Here is a 24,453-nt window from a genome sequence, read left to right as displayed (position 1 = left end):
TATTTCCATAACATTGTCTTCACTTAAAACTAAATTCATAAACTAGCCAAAAGCAGTGTAAATCTAATAAATGGTATACCACGAGATTATTATAATATACTGTAGAATAAAGCAGCATTAACAATATGTACAAAAAAATGTAATTATAAGCATTAAAAAATTTATAAGAGCAATAATAAATAGAAAAAAAATTGTATGGGCTCCTTAAATTCACCCATTTGTTCCTTAAAAAGTAATATCAAATTTTTAAATTGAGCCTTAACGGTATCCTCCATTTTGACAAAACTTCTTTGCAATTTGGCCAAAACGTCCTTAGTAATTGTTTATTTTTGCTATTTACTCTTACCTGAGCAGCAGTTCTTACACATCCATGATTCACGACGTACTTGTCCCATGCAATTCCATGTGCTTTTCAAAATATCAGCACAAACGAAGTGTAGATTTGTTTTACATTGAGAACAAACAGGCATTCACATCAGGCAGAAGATCGTCGCAAACGGCAACAATCACTCATCTTGATAACACGGAGAACACCATTGAGTTAAATATTAAAAACTAATATAATCCATTTTTGTACAGTTTGATTTTTTTACTATAAAAAGCTCAGGTTAGTTCCGTTATTTTATGGAATGAATTATAGAAAATTGCAGTTTGACTTATAAGTTTATATAGTAATATTATAAAATAAATATATTTTTTAATGCAATGTAAAGAACCGCCTATTTATTAACGCTTTATGAAGAATCGAAAGGCTTTATTGAAATTGTTTGTTGTGCGTTCGTCTGTGCGATAACTCTTATTATAAAGGCCCTAGTGACTTCAAACTTGGTACATATGCTCTTATTGGTCTAAATAAGAACTCTATTGATTTTAAGATAAAGAAGAATCGTCTGTGCGCTACCACTTATGTTACACTCTGTCGAGTCTTTCAATGCTTCTAACATCGTTCGGGTTATTTTAAGTAATCTCGTATTTTGGTTCACAAAAACATCATATATGTATAGTACTTGTATTCATTAAAACACTTATCTAGCAGTGTTTGGCATGAAATAGCTAGATTTTTCGGCTGAAAGTATAAAACTCGTGAGTCAAATTTCACTGTTATACAACATTGGGAGGTTAAAAAGCTAAACTATAGTTCTTCTAATGGTTGAAATTCCCTATGGATGTTACATTTTAATCCAAATAAATTTGCTTTTTATGTAAGTCATGATACTTACGTGTATAAAATATTTACTTTGACGTAGGGAAAATTGCAGAATAAGTGATGAATGATTTAAGGCTTTGCCTATTTTTATATAGATTTGAATGCAAATTATTACCGGTTTCAGTGCACGGAATATACGATTTGAACACATTTAATTCCAATGACGATAAAAACTTATATAAAAATGTAAAACATAATGAAATTAGATGAACAAATAATTTACATTATTGGATTATGTGCAAGATTTGCGGTTTGGCCTAAACATTCATTCAAATTCAAGGTAAATAATTTTTGGTGGTGCCATTATTAGTTGTAATCAACAACCCGCCGCACAACGCCATGCGCACGGGACCCTTCTCTTGTGCGAGGAGACAATTGTCTATCTCCGGGTCGCCTCGCCTTGTGCTGTCGACTGCTCGCCCTGCTGTAGAGGACAGTAATGGCGGGTCGTCGGAGCGGGGTGGAGGGGCAAGGTTGGATTCTCCTCCATCCCCTCTGTCCCCACCAAGGCCCCTTTGGAACAAAGCGAGAGGTGCTGTGACACTGAAACTTGAAACAGTCTCACGGCACCTAAACGAACCGTGGATCGTTGCACAGTACCTAACCTTATAGCGCCTAAATATCACAGCACCTAAATGACGACTTTTTTTCTGTAGGTGGTATGAGATTAGGTGCTAAAAGATTAGGTGCTATGAAGCCCGCACCCATATTCATAGCTCTTCCAATATAGAAAAGGTTTTACGTGTCAGTCATTATACATGCTAATTTTCAACATTAGTATGATTAACGGATCTACAAGGATATATTTTGTCTGTTTAACCCTTTGAGTGCCAACGTCTGATATTACCAGATGTCAAAAATTATGTGAAAAATGCTAATGTCCGATTTTACCGGATGTTCGGGGGGGAAAATCACTAAATATCAAAAACTTTATATTTTTAAACTAATATATTAAATTGTTCATGAAGAACTATTCTTTTAAAAATAAATTGTTATAGTATACTTCCGATCAATTGACTTTAACGAAAATCAATCTAGAATGCACTGGCATCACTGTCAACAGATTATGACGCATATTTCTCAGTTACTTAAAAGTTGTATAACTCACTAGTTATTGAAGACGATTTATAGACAATTTAATATGGGCCAGTGATATGGACAAAGAAATGATGTGAATTTTTTTGTAATGATAATTTGGTTGAAACATGAAATTTATAAATAAATTCTGGAATTTTTTTAGGTAAGTCCATTTTTTGCTATTCCTAAATTTAATGTTATAGTGACTTTGTTTTTTATGCTAATTATAGACAGAGTTTTCAGAGAGAAAAAAATATGTTCATAGCTTATTAGATAATCAAACTGAATTTTGTACTGAAACCTTGCAAAATGCCTTCAAAAGGACTGGCACTTTTAGGTACACCCACTAGATAAATATCTGGCACTTTTCAGTACACCCACTCAATAAATACTTGGCATTCAAACGGTTAATATTAATGTTGACTTTTTGTGGAACAGTAAAATACTTTATTTCCATTTATCATAAAAGATATGTGTTTATCAATAGAGTTTTTATTGCTCTAATATAAAATTGTTCTTCAAAAGCAACAATTGTATGTTGGTTACATTTCAAGAAATATTAATCGTGTTTTGGGTTTTCTGTATTACCAGTTGAATTATTGTGAAACTCTTGTTTGTTTTCTAGACTCTGATGAAGATTTCACAGTAAAGAACAACAGCATGGAACAAATGAACAAGATTTACAGGGAGAAGCTATTCTCCAAAGAATTTCAAAACTTTCTCGATCTATCACTCTGCATTGATGGGGATGCCAGACTGTCTGCCTCAGGTGCCTTGAAGCACAGATTTATAAAAAGCTGCCAAGGCCACCCTTCTACAGAACTCCTTCAACTATTGAACTTAACTGATCCCGTTGTATACCAGCCAGGTAAGCAGATCTCAATTTTTTCGTGACAGTAAAGCTGAGCATTTCTAAAAAGATATGTTTTGTTCAAATACATAATATTACATTAAGTTTAATCGTCTTTAATTAATGAAAATGAGTATGAAATTCAAATCTGTTTAGTTCTCAGTCACCTTTAAAATTATTTACGACAAAACATATCTTTGTATTTAAATTTTTTTTGCTATACCAGTTTCTTTGTTTAAAGATTTTTATTGATGATGTATGATTTGAAAGGGTAGTAGGATTTCAGACCTGTGCCATTGTTGTATGTTACAAAAAGTATACCACTAGTGTAAAGAGTTAAAAACACCAGTTTGAATCAACATAACTTTAAAATTTGTGGGACTAGCAAAATATTTGAAAATGCTTTAGTGACTCATGGGAAAGCTTGTGTTTTGTAGGTCTCCATGAGTTTTATTTTCATAGTTACTATTTTGAAACTGAACTGGTATTTTTTTCCATTCTTTTTACTTGGTTTTCAATATGCATTTAAATGTTTATATAATGCAAATTTACATTTCAGTGTTGAGATCGAAGCCTATAATCTTAGGTTTGTTGTTTTTATTTTACAACATGATTGGAGGAAGCTGTGGTAAAAGTTAATTAAGTTTTTTCTGTCAATTTCCATATCTTTTAACCCATTAGGCTACCAATTAAAAATCAAATATTTTTACCCTCAGGTACTGAATTAATATTTCATTTAGCTATGGAACTCATTTTGTGGGTGTTTAGGCTCAATTAAAAATATTAAACTACCAAATAACGTTAAAATAGTATTTTATTATCCTATATTTTAAATATTCAGATGCCTAGGAACAATTAGGTTTATACCAGATCTACCACTAAAAATAAAATTATGTGGATCATTAACTTGCCTTGGCCATAACCCAAGTTGAAGGTTAGGCCTTGTCATATAATTTTTATAAATTTCTTCATCCTCTCTTTCATTCATAATTTCGTCATCAAGGTTACCATCACTCATTTTATTTTTACTTTACTTTCATTGAGATTGTTCTGCACGTCACGTTACTAAAACTCTCTGAAGAGAACAATGGCATTTTACAGCAACATCATTTCAGACGTCAGCTAATCATAACAAACAATCAACAGATGAAACAGTAAACAACAATCAATTTCGAGAGAGCCAGCCAGCTTCAAAATCGAACATGTTATGACCATTGATATATTAGTATTGACAAATGTAAAAATAATCAATATCAGTAATATTTTTTGACTTGAAAATTATGAACTTAGTGTGACGGGCAGTGCCAATATACGTCATTGGTAGCCAATGGGTTAATCAGTTTAAGGCTTCTTATGTGAAACAATCTGTCTTTGTAACTATTTACATTCCGAGGGAGGAGGTCCTGAAACAATGTTAAAAGCACATTACAAAATATATAAGGGAAAGTCATCGATTTTTACCAAATTTACATAAGAAGTGTACTACTGGAAGTTTAAATTTTTATTGCTAAAATAGAACATTAAAAATGTAGTTAATTTTCTAACTTTTAAATCAAAAACCTAACCAGTTTAAAAAATTATAAATTTACATGAATTTACTAGCATGGTTTAGGAGCTACCTTGCGGACAGACGGCAGTTTTGTGTCTGTCTGCGGTGTGAATGGTGATGAGCTTCCTGTGGACTATGGTGTAGTTCAAAGGAAGCACTCTGGGCCCTATATTATTTTTTATATACATTAACATTTCAAAACTGCAGATTCATGGTAAACTATTTCTTTTTGCTGACGACACACTAATTATTATCAAAGGTAAAATCTTGGCAGGATGTTCAAAATAAAAATCTTTAAATGACCTCATGATAATTAAAAATGGATGGACCAAAATGTTTTTTATCACTTAACGTTTCAAAAAACTAAATTTATGCTCCTTTCTCTTACATCAAATTCAGATTACAACTTACACGTTTTTAATTATTCATTAATTGTAATAATCACTGTAACAATCATGCCTGTGCCTGTAATAAAATCGAGAAAGTGTTGTCATACAAATATTTGGGTGTGTTGTTTGATTCTCGAATGAAATGGATAGATCACATTAATTAAAAAAAAAAATAAAAGCAAGAAAGTATATATTTGCTTTTAGGCAGTTAAATGGCATTTTGAGTTTTGAAGAAAACTAAAATCGTTTATTTTGCTTATGTGCAATCCCTTTATTCTTATGGCATTCTAGCTTGGGGGGGCTGCTTTTTCCTTCACATATTAAAAGTTTAGATATAGTTCAGAAATCTATTCTGAAAAGCCGGTTTTGCGAAGTGTAGTGTATCCCTCTGATTTCAGGAATACAGGAATTCTGCCAATTAAAAAAAAAAAATTTATTAAAGTCTTAATTATTCATATTTACAAACATTTTGACTCAATTCTTTCTACGATTCCGCATTTTTATAACACAAAATATGCAAATATAGTCGGAATTAAACACTATTCACCAACACAAATCACTTGTGAACAACAGTTTTTTATCTAGCACACATTTTATATCGAAATTATTCTAATAGTTTCAGAAATTTCAAGCTGTTCGATTCTCCCACTCTTGAAGTTTTTAAGAAAAAATGTCAAGGAATTTTTTGATTCTCATAAGCAGTGAGAGGGCCCCAGTTACTTATCTCTGTTGACTACAGACGGACCTAGAGTATCTGATAACTGACTGACGGGATTGTCCCCCTTCCTCTCTTCTTCAAACTATAGATAGAAAAAATTCATTTACTTAAGTAATTATCCTATTTTTATGAATTTTTGTTCACTCAATATTTTTATTTGTTTTTGTCTACTTTTCTCTACAATATTGTTAATTATCAGAATTCCAAGTCATATCCATCAGTTATTGTGCTTCAGATGACTTCTTTCAATTAAACATTATAAAATTAATCTACACTCTGCTCAAGATAAAATTCGAATCGTAACAATTTCAAACTCGAGTCTACGCACAGGCCATTAAGGCCCATGTAGGCTCTTTTCCCATATTATTTTAAATTACTCAGAAATGTTATAGCAAATTTTAATGCTGCTTATACTAGGTATGCATGTATGTATGTGTATATATATATATATATATACATATATATGTGTGTGTGTGTGTATATATATTTCAATTTATCTCTTAATTCATTACATTGATTTATTTATGGTGACATAAGTCCTTTTTTTTATATTATTTTAGCGTAAATTATTTAATGTTAATTATTTTGAAGTCTATTACCAGAATACTTTTGTATATTTTATATTAATTAGATATACAACTGCTGCATTTGTTACCATTTTCAATGTAAAGATTTACTTTTGTCTTTCATTTTTTTGTGTGGAAATAAACGTGATTTGACATAAATAAATGTTAAATGCGCTGATATTCTAAAAATTTGACTTAACTTATCTATTGTGCCGGATCTAACTTTTCACTGTTGGATTTAAAATGAAATATAATTTAATTGTTTTGTTATTGTTAAGATTTCAGGTTTAATGTGCATAGAATTCCTTGTGCGTTAAACCTTTGAATTGTGGGCATGTTACATAAGTAGAATTGTATAAATTTCAGCTAAAAATCTTTACATACTTTGTATTAACAATAAAAGTAGTAAGTTTAAAATTGGATATATACAGTCAACAAAAGACTTGGTCAATTTCTTTAAAATATGTTCTACATTTTTAGATTAAGGTATGTTCAAATAATTAAATTAATTATTTATGACTGTTATTAACAAAATGGTAAAATATAAAGTTATATTATGTATATAAGAAAACTACCAAAACTTAATTTATACAAAGTTTCTTTGTCAAAATGGTTGCTCCTCTACGAATGGAATGTGTGTCCCTCATCCCTCACCCAGTAGTGGTCAGCGAAATTCGCCTCGTCTATGTTCTGCCAATGATGATTGGCTCTCCCAAGGTTGATAGCGACAGCTCTTTTTCGATATTTTCTTAATATCTATTACTTTGGATTATTAAAATACAAGTGCACCACTGTTAAGAGTTTCTACCTTCAGTTTGAAGTACACAAAGTATTTATCCGCACCAACGATTAAACAGAGTTCTAGCTCTTGCACTGCTATGTTGGTGGTATTGAACATAACACTTGAACTTAGCAACAGTCACTTCTGTTCCCGCACTTTTCGAATAATGTTCAGACTTTTTTTTTTAATTTGCTGAGTCCAAACTTACTCGGTTCTAATTAATATAAAAGTATGTAATTTTTGCCTTTTGTACATTGTGCAGCTCATGAGGTCTGATCTTGAACTAACTAATGTTCACACTTCATCAGGTGCAGAGGCCGAGAACTCTATATTGGTTGCGGTTCAGTCTAGCAAGTATGTAATGCTTACATTTTTACCGTTACGGAGCCAGTTTGATCTTGCATCATCTACTGGTCGCACTTCATCAGGTGCAGAGTTCGAACTCTAATTGGTTGCGGTTCAGTCTAGCAAGTATGTAATGCTTACATTTTTACCGTTACGGGCCAGTTTTGATCTTGCATCATCTACTGGTCGCACTTCATCAGGTGCAGAGTCCGAACTCTATTGGTTGCGGTTCAGTCTAGCAAGTATGTAATGCTTACATTTTTACCGTTACGGAGCCAGTTTGATCTTGCATCATCTACTGGTCGCACTTCATCAGGTGCAGAGTCCGAACTCTATTGGTTGCGGTTCAGTCTAGCAAGTATGTAATGCTTACATTTTTACCGTTACGGAGCCAGTTTGATCTTGCATCATCTACTGGTCGCACTTCATCAGGTGCAGAGTCCGAACTCTATTGGTTGCGGTTCAGTCTAGCAAGTATGTAATGCTTACATTTTTACCGTTACGGAGCCAGTTTGATCTTGCATCATCTACTGGTCGCACTTCATCAGCTGCAGAGGCCGAACTCTCTTTGTTACGGTCCAGTCCAGCAAGTATGTAATGCTTACATTTTTACCGTTACGGAGCCAGTGTGATCTTGCATCATCTACTGGTCGCACTTCATCAGCTGCAGAGGCCGAACTCTCTTTGTTACGGTCCAGTCCAGCAAGTATGTAATGCTTTCATTTTTACCGTTACGGAGCCAGTGTGATCTTGCGTCATCTACTGGTCGCACTTCATCAGGTGCAGAGGCCGAACTCTCTTGGTTATAGTCCAGTCCAGCAAGTACTGTGGAGTCCCGCTAATCCGAACACGTGTAATCCGAACGTCGGTTAATCCGAACAGGTCCAGGAGGAATTATTTATAACGATAATGAACAGTTTATAGGAACTAATTACTTAAAAAATGAAAATGGGTGCATCATTTCGTACATAAACAAAGAAAACTTTAATTAAATAGACATACAGTATTTTATTAAGACAAATTGTGTACGGTACAGTACATAAATAATGAAGTTAAATACAGTACCAAATTGAAACTTATAGGTTAAGTATGAGTTAGTTAAATTACTGTTTAAGAAGTGAAATCAAACAAAAAATTGGACGTACAGTACTGAATATTATTATTGAGTACAATATTAATTGTTAAAAGATATAAATTCAGTTATTGTCTTCTGTCGCATTGGATGACGCGTAGTTTCACCATCGTGTGATAAACATGATATCGGCAGGTGTAGCAGTAGCCTGTTGCTCTAAGTATCGTAGTGCAAGGTTAAGCGCTGCTGCACCGTCTGCGTGTGGCACCAGCTCTCCTTTATCACCCAGGTTCTCGTCGTCCCGTAGCGCGTGGACCCGTACAATATCCAGTACGCTCACATTGCTTAACAATAGAACTCTCACACTAAATACGGTAAATGTGCTTAGTATTCGTAAATACGTTTATTTGTCAAGAAATAAAATGCAACAGTCAGAAAACATATTTTAATAAAAAATGTTGATAATTCTATAACAAAATAGACCCATTCTCAAGTTTTTAAAACCGTATTTTTCTGTAATTCTGGCTAATCCGAACAATCACATAATCCGAATAGGGCTCGGTCCCAATTAGGTCGGATTAACGGGACTCTACTGTATGTAATTCTTACATTTTTTCCGTTAACGGAGCCAGTGTGATCTTGCATCATCTACTGGTCGCACTTCATCAGCTGCAGATTCCGAACTCTCTTGGTTACGGTCCAGTCCAGCAAGTATGTAATGCTTACATTTTTACAGTTACGGAGCCCGTGTGATCTTTCACCATCTACTGTTCGCACTTTATGAGGCACAGATTCCGTACTTCCGTAGTCACAGTTTCCTCTTGGACTAACAATTGTTTGCAGTTTTGTCAGGCATGGAGTATGAACTTCCTTGGTCTCGATCTATTGTAAACCCTTATCTGTTGTAGACTAGTCCATGTTCTCTCGGTCGCACTTTGGTCCAGAGTTTGACTTCCCTCTCTCACCAAACCTTTTTCCGCATATTCTTCTCTCTTACTGATAGGTCCCTTTAAACCCCTCCCCTTCCCATCTTAGAGTCGGAGCTACAATTTTATTCAGAATTTAGTTTCTACGAATTCTGCACTGGTTGAATTTCGGTTACAGATTATAGTATAAGAAATAGATTTTTATATCAGGAATTTGTACTAGAAAAATGTAATCACGATTAAAATGTTAAACATTGAATTTGAAATTATTTAAAATTCAATTCGTTTTAAAAGATCGTTTATTTGTGAATTATTTTGATTATCATTGAGCTTGTCAAATAAAAACTTCACTTATCAGATTCGTTTATTTGTGAATTATTTTGATTATCATTGAGCTTGTCAAATAAAAACTTCAGATCGTTTATTTGTGAATTATTATCATTGAGCTTGTCAAATAAAAACTTCAAATTTGTGAATTATTTTGATTATCATTGAGCTTGTCAGATCGTTTATTTGTGAATTATTTTGATTATCATTGAGCTTGTCAAATAAAAACTTCAGATCGTTTATTTGTGAATTATTTTGATTATCATTGAGCTTGTCAAATCTTCAGATCGTTTATTTGTGAATTATTTTGATTATCATTGAGCTTGTCAAATAAAAACTTCAGATCGTTTATTTGTGAATTATTTTGATTATCATTGAGCTTGTCAAATAAAAACTTCAGATCGTTTATTTGTGAATTATTTTGATTATCATTGAGCTTGTCAAATAAAAACTTCAGATCGTTTATTTGTGAATTATTTTGATTATCATTGAGCTTGTCAAATAAAAACTTCAGATCGTTTATTTGTGAATTATTTTGATTATCATTGAGCTTGTCAAATAAAAACTTCAGATCGTTTATTTGTGAATTATTTTGATTATCATTGAGCTTGTCAAATAAAAACTTTACATACTGTCATATTAATTAAAACGTTTGTCAATGCAAGTATCATATTTTAGTGGAAGCTACCAACCAAAGAGACAATTATAAAATTCTTGGCCAGATGAAAAAAAAGAGTAGCCCTGAAATTGGAGATAAAGAATTGTATGTGTGTGTGTCCTACTATGTTGATTTCTTCTTTAGTTCCAGAAACACAGGAAGCAGAAAAACCACAAGTGTTTAAACTCTCACCTGAAGACATTGACTGGAATTTTGATTCAACATCCTCTGATGAATCTGAATAGAAATTCATCTTAAATTGTGATACATTTATAATGGCTAGTGACTTTTGTTTTAGTTCTTATTCTATAATAAGAATAGTATTATTTTTAATATTGAGACACTACCATGGTATGACACTTCAGCCCCAGGCGACTATTTTACTTAGCAGTAAGACTAAACATAACATGAATCTTCATATGGGGCTGTGAGTGTTAAATTTAAGGATAACTGCTGATTGTCCACAAAGACACAAAACCAAAGTTGAATTAATACACATACTTATGTACACACAGACAAAACCAAAGTTGAAATAATACACCTACTTATGTACACACGGGACATACATATGCGTATATATAAATAAAGTAAGTAACCCAGATAAATATTATTGCAGAACAATATTAGTTCAATGACTTAGTGTTCTGAGAATAAATTCATCTATGGTATTTACACAGTCAATGATGAAAACTGCATTTTAAAGATCTTAATAATACTAAAGTCAACATCAATTTTGAATCAAGTTAAAAGCATTTGAGTTATAACATCTCATTTTTCACAAGGTAAATTTAAAAAAAATACTATTTTTGCTGTTAAAATTCAGTACACAATAGCTGAGGGCTTTTAAACAGTATGAATCATCCATTCAAGGACACTCGTGCTACCCGATACACTCATATTACTCTAAGACCCGTCTCCTCTGGCTCGGACTCTCTAACCTAGATATATGTAGCAAGCAACTCATGGTATGGAACTAAATAAATATATACGTTAAAATATAAATACTTGATTGATAATTATGTACAATATATAAAATACAACCAATTTATTTAAACCATGCACAAAGGCATTCTGGCTTCTTAACAGACGACACTAAATGTTTCTACGTGAAAACGTTCCAATTAACCCAGTTTTCATCTCCCTGGTACTTGAATCCGTGACCTGTAGTTAGAGAGCTGCATCCTCACCCTTATGCTACGATGAAGGTCTCGATTTTGGTGTGAGAGTTCGTTTGAAATAAACATGTAAAAATTAATCATTGGAAGACTACATATTTCTATATGTATACCACTGAAAAGTTAAACATATCAGCTTATGCAAAATATAACACAAGCACTTCACTTTTTCCTTCAAAAAAGCAAGTATTCATAGGCCCAACTCTACATGTGTTATCTATCCATCATGTCCACTCATCCCCTTTATTTACATTAAATGATGATTAAATACGTGTTTTTTAAATGATATTATATATTAACCTTGTCTACCGACAGCACTAATTATCATGATATCTATAAGCCAGTTTTGGGTAGTGTCTCAATTAAAAACTTGAAATATTATGTACTTCAGTACATACAGTATATGTTTTGACTTTTAAATCCTTTATGTTAAATTTGTTCTTTGTTTAAATTTACTTGATTTTTTAATTCCAATTTTAAACAGTTGCGTAAGTTCCAGACAATTTTAAATTAATTTGAATCAAATTAAATAGAGGAACAGTAAGTTATTTTTAAATAGCGTAATTAGTTTTCCATTGCAAGATCTGCATTAAGTATAGACTTTGAGTAGTGGTCGAAATCTAAATTAAAATAAGAACTGTTTGTTAGTTATGTTTAACTATGTGTAATTTATGTTAAATTCTTATCTTGTGTTTAATACTATAATTTAAAGGCCACCTAACATTAAACTATTAAGATTTGTTGTGAAATAAAATACGATACTAGCTGAGAGAATTCTTGAATAGGATGTTATTGAGATTGGTAACTTCACGGGTAGTTAGGTGGCTTATGTACTTGCCTGTGATAATACATTATAAGCCAACAAGTGTCTTTTAACTTACTTGTAGTATATTTCCGTACACACTTTCCTACACGTAAATACAATGTTGTGACTATCATTCACTGCCTTAAATAGTCTTATTGGGTGCTTAAGTTACGCACGAGGTGCTGGTCGTCAGACTAATTACGCTCAGTCATCAGTATTGAAATGGTACTCGTGTCTTTCATTTCAGGCTGTTTTTGGATGGAGAGTACTAAATGTCACACTGTTATTTGCCACATATACGAGGTCTCTGAACTCCTTAGTACTTCAGAATGAGTTCCTTTTTAATTACTTGATACTTTCAGACCCAGTAGTGATACCGCAGCGTCAAGCGCTATACACACGGCTAGTATCGATCACATCTCGTATAGTATCATGTTCTACCTTTCATCCCGTTTTGCATTTAGTAACAATTTTTTTACTGTAAAAAGATTTAACACATCCTGGAACGTCACCATTTTCAGTTTTAAGGTGAACCATTAGTATAGGAACCAAGAGAATATCCATAATATTAAACAAACTTGTTTCATTTGCATAAAAATTATCTGATTGCCATAATCTAAACCAATAAACGATCTGTTTTGAAACCAGGTAAAATGGTTGCTTTGAACACAGTAAATAAATGTGACAGCAGAATGCAGAATATTTCCGGCTAGTTTCTATTGATGATGTTAGCTATAGTTTATTTTGAGGTTATAAATTTGGTATCAGTTAATTTATATGGATTAGTCATTGACTGTCTTATCATCCCTTAGAATATTCTCGTTCACTTACAGAACACTGCTGTGTACTCTTTTTAATATTCAATTAAATTACTATTTAATTAAAGTAAATAGTACACTACCAATATTATTATATGAGAGCGTAATATTGTAATTCATCTAAATACAGCATTCAGTTTAATCTAAATTGAAAACAAAATTAGCCTTTTAAAATTTTGACAAAATATTTACACAACTTGTATGGAAAGTTAATCTGTGTTTCAAAGCTTCATATGACAATTCTAATAATGCAACTCAGGTTTAGATCATTCAATCATTAAGAGTGAACTGGGTAACTCTTCAACTTTCTTCCATCTCCATTCCCGAACTTCTAATATGTCATTGCACTTTGAATACAAGCTAGTCCATCCATTTTTCTTACTTAATAGCATCACATGATCGACTGTCCGATAATCTTCGCTCATAAATCTCAATTTATTTACATCCTTTCCTATATATAAAAATGTCTGGGTCGTTCGTATCAGTGGCAAACTTAGCTACATAAGTTTATTGGCATATGTGCATATATTCAACCTTCACTACGGTATATGGTTAAAAATGTAGTAATTTTGATAATTTGCTACCTAAGATTTCTTTTAGGGAAGTAAATGAGGTCACAACATTTTTGTGTTACTACTACAGTAACAAGCTTAAGAGTTCTATGGAAAAAGAAATACTTACTAATGTAAAATTTTACATATAAGGATTACAGAGTATATATATTATTATTTTTCAAATGAACTGTTCAACATCAAAACAGCAGAGACATAATAATGATAAGAAAGAAAACAGATCAAATGTGATTGAGGCAGATTTGGGATTTGTATATCAACTAAAGTCAATACATTCTTTGTTGTAGACTTTTTGGGCTTAGTATAAATTGTACTAAATTAAATTTACATTGTCAATATTGATGAAATGTGTTTATAATATGATGAGTGGTTTTTAACTGGGACAGTCAAGGTCAAATTGCAAAAATTCACAGATAGAATATAATAGTTGTTTGATTAAAGAATGAACACTTTTGTGTATTTGTTTAATTTCATATTGAGCAAGGAGTGTAAATTCACCTGATAGTTTTTTAAGGCTGGATCAAATCAGCATTGAGTTAATAAATCAGAGTAACATCGAATCAAACCAGACTTATAATATGAGTTTTTAGAGCATCATTTAAAGTGTCAAATTAATTATTTCACTTTGAAAATTCTTTAGTAGAGTTTGAAAGTAATTTTTCTTGGTAAACTTAGACAGTTAGGTGTCACTTTCAACAGCCATTTTTGTTTTTAAATAATTTGAAAAAAATGTTGTTCCGCTGTAATTGGTATTTACTTTCACCTCTAATGTGAGGTTTTAATTTTTGTCCTACCGAATAAAATTTACTTTGTTTTTCTCCATTTAGTCCCAAGTTGTGGAAATTACAGTATTGTTTAGCCAGATTATAATACTTTTCTTTTTTACAGCAAAGCAATTTCTTGTAAACATATGTTGTAGTGGAGATGTACTCTCTGAAATGTGTCTGCCCCAGACTGGGTCCCTGAAGAAAGATAGTAAGTTAACAGATAATGCATTAGTTGTGTTGTTCATTGCATAAATTATGTCAAACAACTAAGCACCATTGTATTGTATACTCCCGATGGTTTTAACTTTGGATTTGTTACAAATTCAGATTATCAAATTCTTTATAAAAATCATATCAAATTCTTTATAAAAATCATATATGTCCACTTTTTTTAGCTACCATGGATTCAGTCAAACTTGTGATGGTTGACTTGGCAATGATCTCAAGCCAAAAGACCCATCAAGTAATGGGTCAGATTTTTCATAAAACCTTGTTAGAACAAAGGTGTTTGTTCCATAAATCTTCTCGGAAATGTTGTAATATTTTGGGAACTGAGAGAATAAGCTAAATGGGTCTATAATCAACTACCACTTTGCAGGACTTCTGTTATATTTGAGAATACTCGAATTACTGTTATGTTGTCCTGAAAGATACCCTTGTTAGAATGACAGAGAAAGATTGATCTGTTAACCTGTCAATAAGACCAAGATTGTGACATCACTTAGTGTATATATTTAAGTGTTCTGCAAATGAAATGGATTTATAAGTATTTTGTCAACTATTAACTATTCAGTTGCTTCATGTGTATGTATATTTTAATCTTTACTGTGTTTAATGCCGAGATAAGTATTCCATTGTTTTTTTATATACTATACTTAATATTTTTTGGCATTTTGCATATGCCATTCTTAAATATGATATATTTTGAATGTTATCTATCCTAACTGTTGATTGTGAGTTTTTTTAAGTGATCCAATGTTTTTCTTTATTTGTTGCCTTCGATCAAGTTGAATGTTATCTATCATAACTGTTTTATTTTAAGTGATCCAATGTTTTTCTTTATTTGTTGCCTCCTATCAAGATTTCAGATGGTGGGTGTGTTGAACAAGTGTCATGTCAGTATAGATTAAGTTTGATTTCATATTAGTAGGTAGCATCTTTTTACATTTATTTTAAATGTGTGCCATCAAATGGCTTTCCAATGATAACTAAATAACTGATATGTTTACTTTATAAGACTGTTAGTTACCTATGTTACAGCTGTTGATACTTTTATAATAAAAAGTTACCAAAGTTGAGTTTTGTTTTATTGTATCAAGTTAACACACAACTTCTTTTTCAGCATAGATAGTATAAAGTTTTCTCTGAGATGCCTGAGTTTGGCAATGTATCATACCTTGGGTGTATGGTATTAAACCCTTAACTGCCACGCCTGTTATATCATGTGCCAGTTGCTTCACCTGGCACCTGTAAGATGATACACATTGCCCTCTATTTCTGTTTATTTGGACTACTATAAATCCACAGTAGTGCTGTTTAATTTGTACTTCACTCTAACGGTCAACTAAAAACTATGACATAAGCACATAGTGAAGTTACCTGGACGTTAGAAACAGAACATTTTTTGAAATTGTTACTGTAATTGTTTTATATTTAATTTTCATTGTGATTCGGTTGGTATGGCAGGCATTATTAGTAATAATGACAATGAGAATGATGGCGATCAGAGTGTGGACTCAATTTATCAACCACGATTCTGATGTGACGAATCAGAAGATTCTGCGGCAGTTAGGTCTATGAAGATGTTACTGAAGTTGATCATGGTGGACAAGATATACGCTACATGTGTACTGCCTGTGGAGGAGCTCTGTGCGTGGCAAATAAACCTGACAGCACTGTTGAAAACTCTGCACTTAAAGGGTTAAAGAAGTGTTTAGAACTAAAGTTTGGACGAACTGGAGGATTAAATTGTTCTTAACATTAAGTTGTACTACAATGTGTTTTCAATATGACATTACCATGTAATCTTTACCAGTAATAAATGAGTATCATATTTATTTCACATCACAAGTATTCAGTCTGAAATGAGTTCATTTGTTCAAGGTTTCAAGCAAAAGAATCCTCATTTGAATAAGACAAAGTCAATACATTAAATACAAATCAAATTGTTTAAATAGACCAGCGTTGTATTTTATTACCAATAAAATAATACTCCATTATGTCAAAGATTGTAGTGTTTTAATATTCAGTTGACGTAAAATAAACTTAATGATTACAACAAACATAGAGCAATTTTAAAAGTGTAGAGCTGATTGCTCTTACGTCATTTTGGTACACATTGACTGCAAGCTTCAATCAAGTTCAGTGAATGAGAATAATAATCATAAAAATTGTCATTACATTAAATCAATACAAGCGTTTTCATTAACACAATGTTACTTATTTTTGAAGTAATTTCAATTAAATTTCTTTTAAAGTAACAAATATCAAAGTTAATTTTCAAGTATAGATTGAATTCCTAATATTTTGAAAACAGAAAAAGGAAAAAAGGTTGCAGAAATGTAGCTCTAAATTATGTTTTTAACCCACTTACATAAGAAAACATTAATTTAGTTCCAAAATAGGGGCTAACTGTGAAAATGGAAGTATTTACAATATAGCAATAATAGGCTGTGATTTGGTATCAATATATGGGTACTCAAATTACAAACAAAAGAAAGGGGTTAATATTAGAACTTACCCTGTGTAAATACCTCTCTCATGTATCAAATCGATTAACATTAAATGTTTTATACAGATGTAAATGTTTCATTCAAGCTAGAAATCTGCAAAACACTATTGGATCTATGCTATCATGAAATCACCCCAAATGAGGAATGTAGCAAAACCTGAAATTTTGAATTTTGGTGTGTAATTTGTATTGTGAGAAACTGAAGAATTGAACTTGTCATATTTTAATCGTGTTTTTTTTTAAATCATTAAAAAATCTAGTTCCACTTATAAAACTACAGAAATAAAAAAATTATACATACCAATTAATCTACAAAGAGTAAGTAGTACACCAATTTGTATGGACATTCGTGTTACTTTAAGGTGTTAGCTGTGTAACGGATTTGGTCTCGTATCTTAGATATCCTCCTGACTTAAATTTGAATAATCAATGGAATCTTAGAAAATATTGATCCATTTCATAATTAGAAGAATGGAGAGTATTGCAACAAATACCCTTTAATAATAATCCTTAGGCTCTTGGAGAAACCTGTAAGATTTGTCATTGGAAACCAATAAATATATGAGAACCACCATACCGATAGTAATTTTGGCCGTGTCAAGCTGGAGAGCGCTATAATTGTACTGTTCTCTCTTAGTGCCTTATAGTCTAATATGATGTCACAACAGTTATGTTTGGCCACATAGATGAGATGAGGATTTCCTTTGGAAATGGCCATGATCATTGATTAAACTAACTGTCCTCGTTAGTTGGTGTCTGCTAAGTGAATCAAGGGATCTACAGTACAACACTAAATTTTTTGACAAGGAAATGGCCAGAATATAGTTGCCAAAGTTAGCAATATTCTGCCCTAGCACTGTGCAATAATTATTCCAAACAACCTGTACTGTATATGCTAGTTTTATTCTAGTTATGGTATCTTGGTCCATTGGCAGAGCTTTGTAGATGGTTACACAATGTATGCTTGATCAGGACTTCACACACTCCCATACAAGTTTCGACTAGACGATCCTTTTTGGATGTGTGTTGTTTTGTACTTTAATGACTGTAGTGGATGGTTTTTTTTCTTAATATCCACTAATGATTATAGAACTAATAATCTTTGCAGATGTATGGGTAAAACTATATTGATTTATTTTTTGTTTGAATCTGTATCAGAATTAATATGAGAAAGTATAAACAAATCTATGTAAAAAGTAACTGTGAATTTAGGAAAATTTTGTTTTATAGGTTGGCAATATCTCAGTCACTCAACAGTACCAACTGTTGTAACAGTTAGGTTGGGACCAAACCAAGTGTCTACTTGATTGTGCTGTCAGGCACATAACTTATGCTGTTTCACCAGAGTTGGTACCTTTATACAATGTGTGATTTATGTGACCTCTGTGTTTCTCATTGTAAACAAACCTAGTGTTGCAGAAGATGAAATTGTGCTTTAGAACCATGCATCAGAAGATGGTGGAGTTACCTATGATATCAATGTGGACATGTACGATGTTGTTGTTGTTGATGTTGATGTTGATCTGTTCAATATATCAGCATCATTTTTTTTGCTGTAAATGTATTATAGCATATTTATTTACATACATATTGTTCCATTAAAAGTTTAAGGCTCAAGTTACATAATAATAAATTGCTTTATTGCCCTATTCCCAATGTGTACAATATTGCATAGCATGCATCAAATAATCGAAATTCTGTGTTAAAATATACATCAGATTTGCATTGTATATACCTAAACAGTTATAAAGACTCACCCCCATCAAAATGCTGAACCAACTAAAACTCCTGATATAGGAAATCGCCAACAAAGTAACAGGCCCCTTGTACCAGTAGGCTCCTTAATTTCCTCCTATTTTCAGCACGTAGGTCAGTAACCAACTTGTTGGTAAGTTTGGCCCAACCTCAGATGGCAGGACTTCAAAAGTCCAGAGCCTGTGCCGTTTGGATCTCAACGCATTCCTCCCTCTAGAGTTATAGTGATGGACGTCCTTGTCCTCGTTACCACGCATTTGTAAGAATCAAGAATCTTTATTGACCATTAGGCAATTACACAGAAAATTACAATAGGTCTCGTCAGTTCTCTATACTATACAGTCTAGTTGCCTAATACAAAGTACTAAACATTTGTACTTAATAATATTCAACCAATAGAAGGACAGGGTGTACAATCTTTTCACTTAGTTCTGAGTTCAAAATGAGAACAACATAGCCTAAAATTACAAAAATTAACAAAATAAAATTTTTAACAGAACTAAGCCCTAGCTATCTATTTACATTCATCCCCTCAAAATCATCACAGGCCAAATACTCTTCAATGGTGTAAAATTCCTTTTTCTTTAACCAGTCACACAATGTTGGTTTGAACCTTGATAATGGCAAGTTTTTTAAGGTAGTGGGGAGTTTATTATAAAGTTTGAGCTGCTGATAGTAGTGACTCTTATAAGATTTCATTGGGTGTGATTAGATTATCTTTACTTCTGGTGTCATGGCCGTGGATATTACTGTGAGTCTCAAACATATTCAAGTTTTCCTTTACATGGACCACATTTTGAAAAATATAAATACAGGCCAAGGTCAAAATATGGAGCCCAGCAAAACTATTTCCACAAGATGCCTGGGTAGGTAAGCCTGCAATTGTTCTAATGGCATTTTTTTGCCAAACAAATACTCTTTTTGCAGCACCTGAGTTGCCCCACAAACGAATACCATAACACAGGTGACTGAGGAACAGTCCATAATAGGTCAGCACAAGTGTGTCCAAACTTACACAAAATTTGAGTTTTCTTAGCAAATAAGTTACCCTTGCAAGTTTCTTACAAATATTGTCAACATGTACATGCCAGCTTAGCTTACTATCAAGGTAAAAACCCAATAGCTTTACAGGTTTAAGTAAGCATTCATCCTCTTTATTTATTTGACTTCGTAATGTAAAAATTATATTCTCTGTTTTGTCCTCATTAATAAGTAGTTTGTTTGCAGAAAACCAATTTTTAGCTAACTCTAAAGATGTTTTTAGCTGTAAAGTAACATCAGGAACATCGTAACCTTTGCTAACCATTGTGGTATCATCAGCGTATAGTATTGAAAGACAAGGCACATTAACACTGAAATCATTGACATAGATTAAAAATAAAAAGGGCCCCAGAATAGAGCCCTGAGGAACTCCTGCAGTAACATTAAGGTAACCAGACTCAATATTGTTAACCTTAACTATCTGCTTCCTGCTGGAAAGATAAGTTTCAATTAATTGTAATTCTTTGTCCCTAATTCCATAATACTCTAACTTTTTACATAAGACACTGTGAGCAACGGTGTCAAAAGCTTTGCTTAAATCGACTAAACTACTGCCTATCACTAACTTATCTTCAAAGCCCTTTAATATAACATTTACAACAGTTTCAACCGCCATTGCAGCAGAGAGTTTTGGCCTAAACCCAAATTGAAGATTATACAATAAGTTCCTATCTACAAAGTAATCAAAAAGCTGTGTCAGCAGGCAAGACTCGATAATTTTACTAAAAATTGACACAATGGCAATGGGACGGTAGTTTTCAGGCAAGCTTCTGTCTCCTTTCTTAAAGATAGGGGTAACTTTAGCTGACTTCAGACAGGTTGGAAAAAGGCCCTTAAATAAAATTAAGTTGATTAAATAAGTGAAAGGCTCAATTATGACATCAATTATTTTCTTTACAGTAAAATTAGAGAGTCCATACAAGTCCTCACTTCGAGAATTACTAAGTTTACTAACTGCACTAATGATTCTATTAGCATCAATCATATTCCATTTAAAGCCTAAAGGTAGATTTCCTGAAAGAGAGAAGTTTTTTAGCAGATCCATAAAGTTAAAATTATGTACAGAGGTATTTGAATTATTTTTACGTGGTACACTAACAAAGTAGTTGTTTAACACGTCAGGGGAGAGTGGGATATTTTTAGTAACGTCAGAGCTATGACCAGATTCCCCTTTAATTATATTCTATGCCATTTTACACTTATTTTGAGCATTATTTATGACAGTATTGTTTGCAGCTATTTTTGCTTCACTAATGGCTTTCCTATAATATTTTTTATACTCGTTAAATCTATCTTTATCCTTAGGGTTTAAGCCTAACTTCCATCTATCATATAAAATCAGTAAACCGGTTCTCATTGTCTTGAGCTCGGGTGTAAACCACTTTTTCACACATTTAGGTTTTGGTTTATTTTTGTCAATACTGATCCTGGGACAGTTTTGATCAAACAATGCTGTCACGGTATCAAGAAAAATACTAAATCCTATATCAACATCACTTATTTTATAAAGTTGTATCCAGTTCTCATTAATTGACAGATTGTTTCTAAGACTTAATATTCTGTCATCAGTTATTAACCTTTTACTTAACTTTGATTCACAATTTTTTTCATTTTTAAAAATTTTCAAACTTAAAGTAACCAAAACGCCCGCATGGTCAGAGATTAAATCCTGATCAATAAGTGCAGTAGTACATAACTCCTTATCAATATTTGTATATACATTGTCTAGGCAGGAGGAAAATCTAGTTGGCCGATGATTTATCCAATATAAGTTAACTGACCTAAGGACATTGCAGAAGTGTGACACCTCGGGTCTGCTAGGTTTCAATATGTCAACATTTACATCACCACAAAAAGCAAAATAAGTATGAGGTAGTCTGTTCATTATGTCTAATATTAGAGTTTCTAGGTTGTTTATAAAAATACTAAAGTCTGAATTAGGGGTCCTATATACATTTAATACAACTAAATTATAATCTGAAATTAAGATTGCTGAGGCTTCACATAAATAATTAGAACAATGTTTTGATACGTCTAATGTCACATATTTCAGATAATTCTTAATAAATATTGATGAGCCTCCATGGACAAGAGGGGGTTTCCGGCAAAAGCTAGAAAGTAGCTAAAAAAAGTAACAGTAGTACAGGACAGTCTCGTACATGTAGAGCGCTTGGAGCAATCCAAGTTTTCTATGTCAATATGAATACCTAAGAATTTGGTACTGTTCAGTTCTTGAATGACAGTGTAATTTAGCACAAATGAAGAACTCTCCTGTGGCACTCTGGGCCCTGAATAGTAAATGAAGTTGGATTTGGAATCAATGTCTACAGATCGATATTTGAAAAAATTGAATGAATTTTGAAAATATTTTATTTTAAAGGATGCTTTGCATTTGCCCTGAAAACAGAGAGTTGTGTCATCCGCATATTGGATCATTTGGCTAGATAATATGGAAAATGGACGACCTGAGGTCATTGACGTGAACTAAAAAACTGCTGGAAGTTTCAAAAGTAACACCAATTTATAAAAATGTGATAATTTTTGTGTCAACAACTGTCGGTCTGTCTGAATCTTCCTAATCTTTAAAAAGATATTTGAAAAACTGTTTCTGATAAGAATATTTCGATTTTGAGCATGGGGATATACTTTCCCTGAAGAATTCATACAGAACTGTATGAAGTCTCATGGTCCTTGTTGAAAGAGTGCTGGGAAGATACCATACTCATCAGGAGACTTAAACAATGGGCTGATCCCATCTATTCTTAACTTCAAAGACAGTTACCATGCAACAAGAATTCCAATTGTCCAAGGACATCCTTGACCATATTTTTCCCTGGAAAGACTAGATTTGTTGCTGACAATATCACTGAAGATACAGTGTGGAAATGAAGCACAAAGAGGGAATCATGCATTTCCTGTATGTTGAGATGTAAACTTCTCCTTAAGCTTCATCGTTTGATGATACAATATGATACAGAAAATCGATTGGTCAAGAAAGTACCTCTGTCAACGCAACCCTGGGTATCTTTTGTAACATAACCCTGAAATATATACAATCCAAGTCATCCTGAGGTTTTTGATAAACCCCAAGACTTCCCTAAAATTTCCCCTTCAGCAGATTTCAGAAATGCTCTGTAAAGGTGTCTCCTCCTTGTCAGGAAAATTGCTTCACAGTCACAGATAATGTGTATAGCAGTCTCCTTGGACTCCCTGTAGAAATTATACATGTCCAATTTAGGTACCCCATCTTAAACAGGTGGTAGTTAAGTGTGCAATGTCTAGTCAATAGACTGGAGAGTAAACTGATGTCTGGTCTAAGTCCAAGAATTGCTTTACTGTCTATCAATAAAGGATCTGTGACAGATTTCGCTTAACTCAGACCTGGGAAGCTTTTCCAGTAGAGCGAAGTCTCTGCAGCAACCCATTTTGTGAAAGCATTTACTTAATATTTAGCCGTGTCACAAAAGTGCGGGTACTGAGAGATGGTACAGCCTGACTGTCCAATAGGATGTAGAGCTTAGCTCTTTTCGGTTTACTTGATAAAGTGATCAAGGCACAAATATATTTCAAAAATTTCTGTATGAAAGACAGTTGGGAAGGAACCCAGGTGTATAATATTTACAATTCTGTTTCTTGTTAGTATAAAATATAATTATATTGTTTAGATTAATTTGTTCTACATTTGTATTTTTTACTCGTATAATACTCAATGGGCTGGCTGCACTGGCTAGACAGACGTAGACGTATAATCAAATGATTGCTCTTTTGATTGATCAACATATTTGACTTACCCCTCTAGATTGTAATGATATCACATGATTAGGACAACGGTGTTGTTCGCTGGCTGCCAGCATTCCATAATATGAATCAGGGAGTGTTGGATCTTTATCTCGTTGCTGGTTGGGGGTTAAAGTTCTTTCTAATTGTACTCACTTTTCAATATATTTTTAAAATGTACCACTTGAGTATGGTATGGCATGGATAGTTTTTGTGTCAGTCATGTGAAGTTATGCGTTTTTGGCCAGGCATGTCGTTTAAACTCTCTCTAATTTTCATCTTTCACGACCCTGGACAAATGTGGATTACTGTGTCATTAAATTTTCCTACTTTGATGCCAGAGGGCTCTAAGTGTAACTCTACTCTTAACTGTAAATGTGCCTACAGACAGTGTGTTGACCCTATGATGAGGATGAGACATCTAAGCCATACCACACTGTGTGTGGCTGGTGAAGACAACTTCTGTGAGTGCCATTATTAATAAATTTAACCCTTTTCTCTTTATGTACACATCCTATCTTCCTATCCATATTTGTTCTTAACTTTC

General features: G+C 32.8%; 1 protein-coding gene across 1 annotated transcript in view; it reads left to right on the top strand.

The window, feature by feature from the left end:
* LOC124369884 (putative serine/threonine-protein kinase STE20-like) overlaps positions 1 to 15,900 on the top strand; it is a 44,505-nt gene extending 28,605 nt beyond the window's left edge. Inside the window, exons 6-7 of the mRNA XM_046828023.1 lie at positions 2,910 to 3,152; positions 10,610 to 15,900. Coding sequence (XP_046683979.1) covers positions 2,910 to 3,152; positions 10,610 to 10,710 — 344 coding nt within the window. The 3' untranslated portion in view covers positions 10,711 to 15,900. The remainder of the gene's footprint in view (positions 1 to 2,909; positions 3,153 to 10,609) is intronic.
* The last annotated feature ends 8,553 nt before the right edge of the window (positions 15,901 to 24,453 follow it).

Source organism: Homalodisca vitripennis, chromosome X (genome assembly GCF_021130785.1).
Source record: "Homalodisca vitripennis isolate AUS2020 chromosome X, UT_GWSS_2.1, whole genome shotgun sequence".
NCBI lineage: Eukaryota > Metazoa > Arthropoda > Insecta > Hemiptera > Cicadellidae > Homalodisca > Homalodisca vitripennis.
The sequence above is the reverse complement of the archived record's forward strand: the minus strand, read 5'-3'. Positions and strand labels throughout refer to the sequence as shown.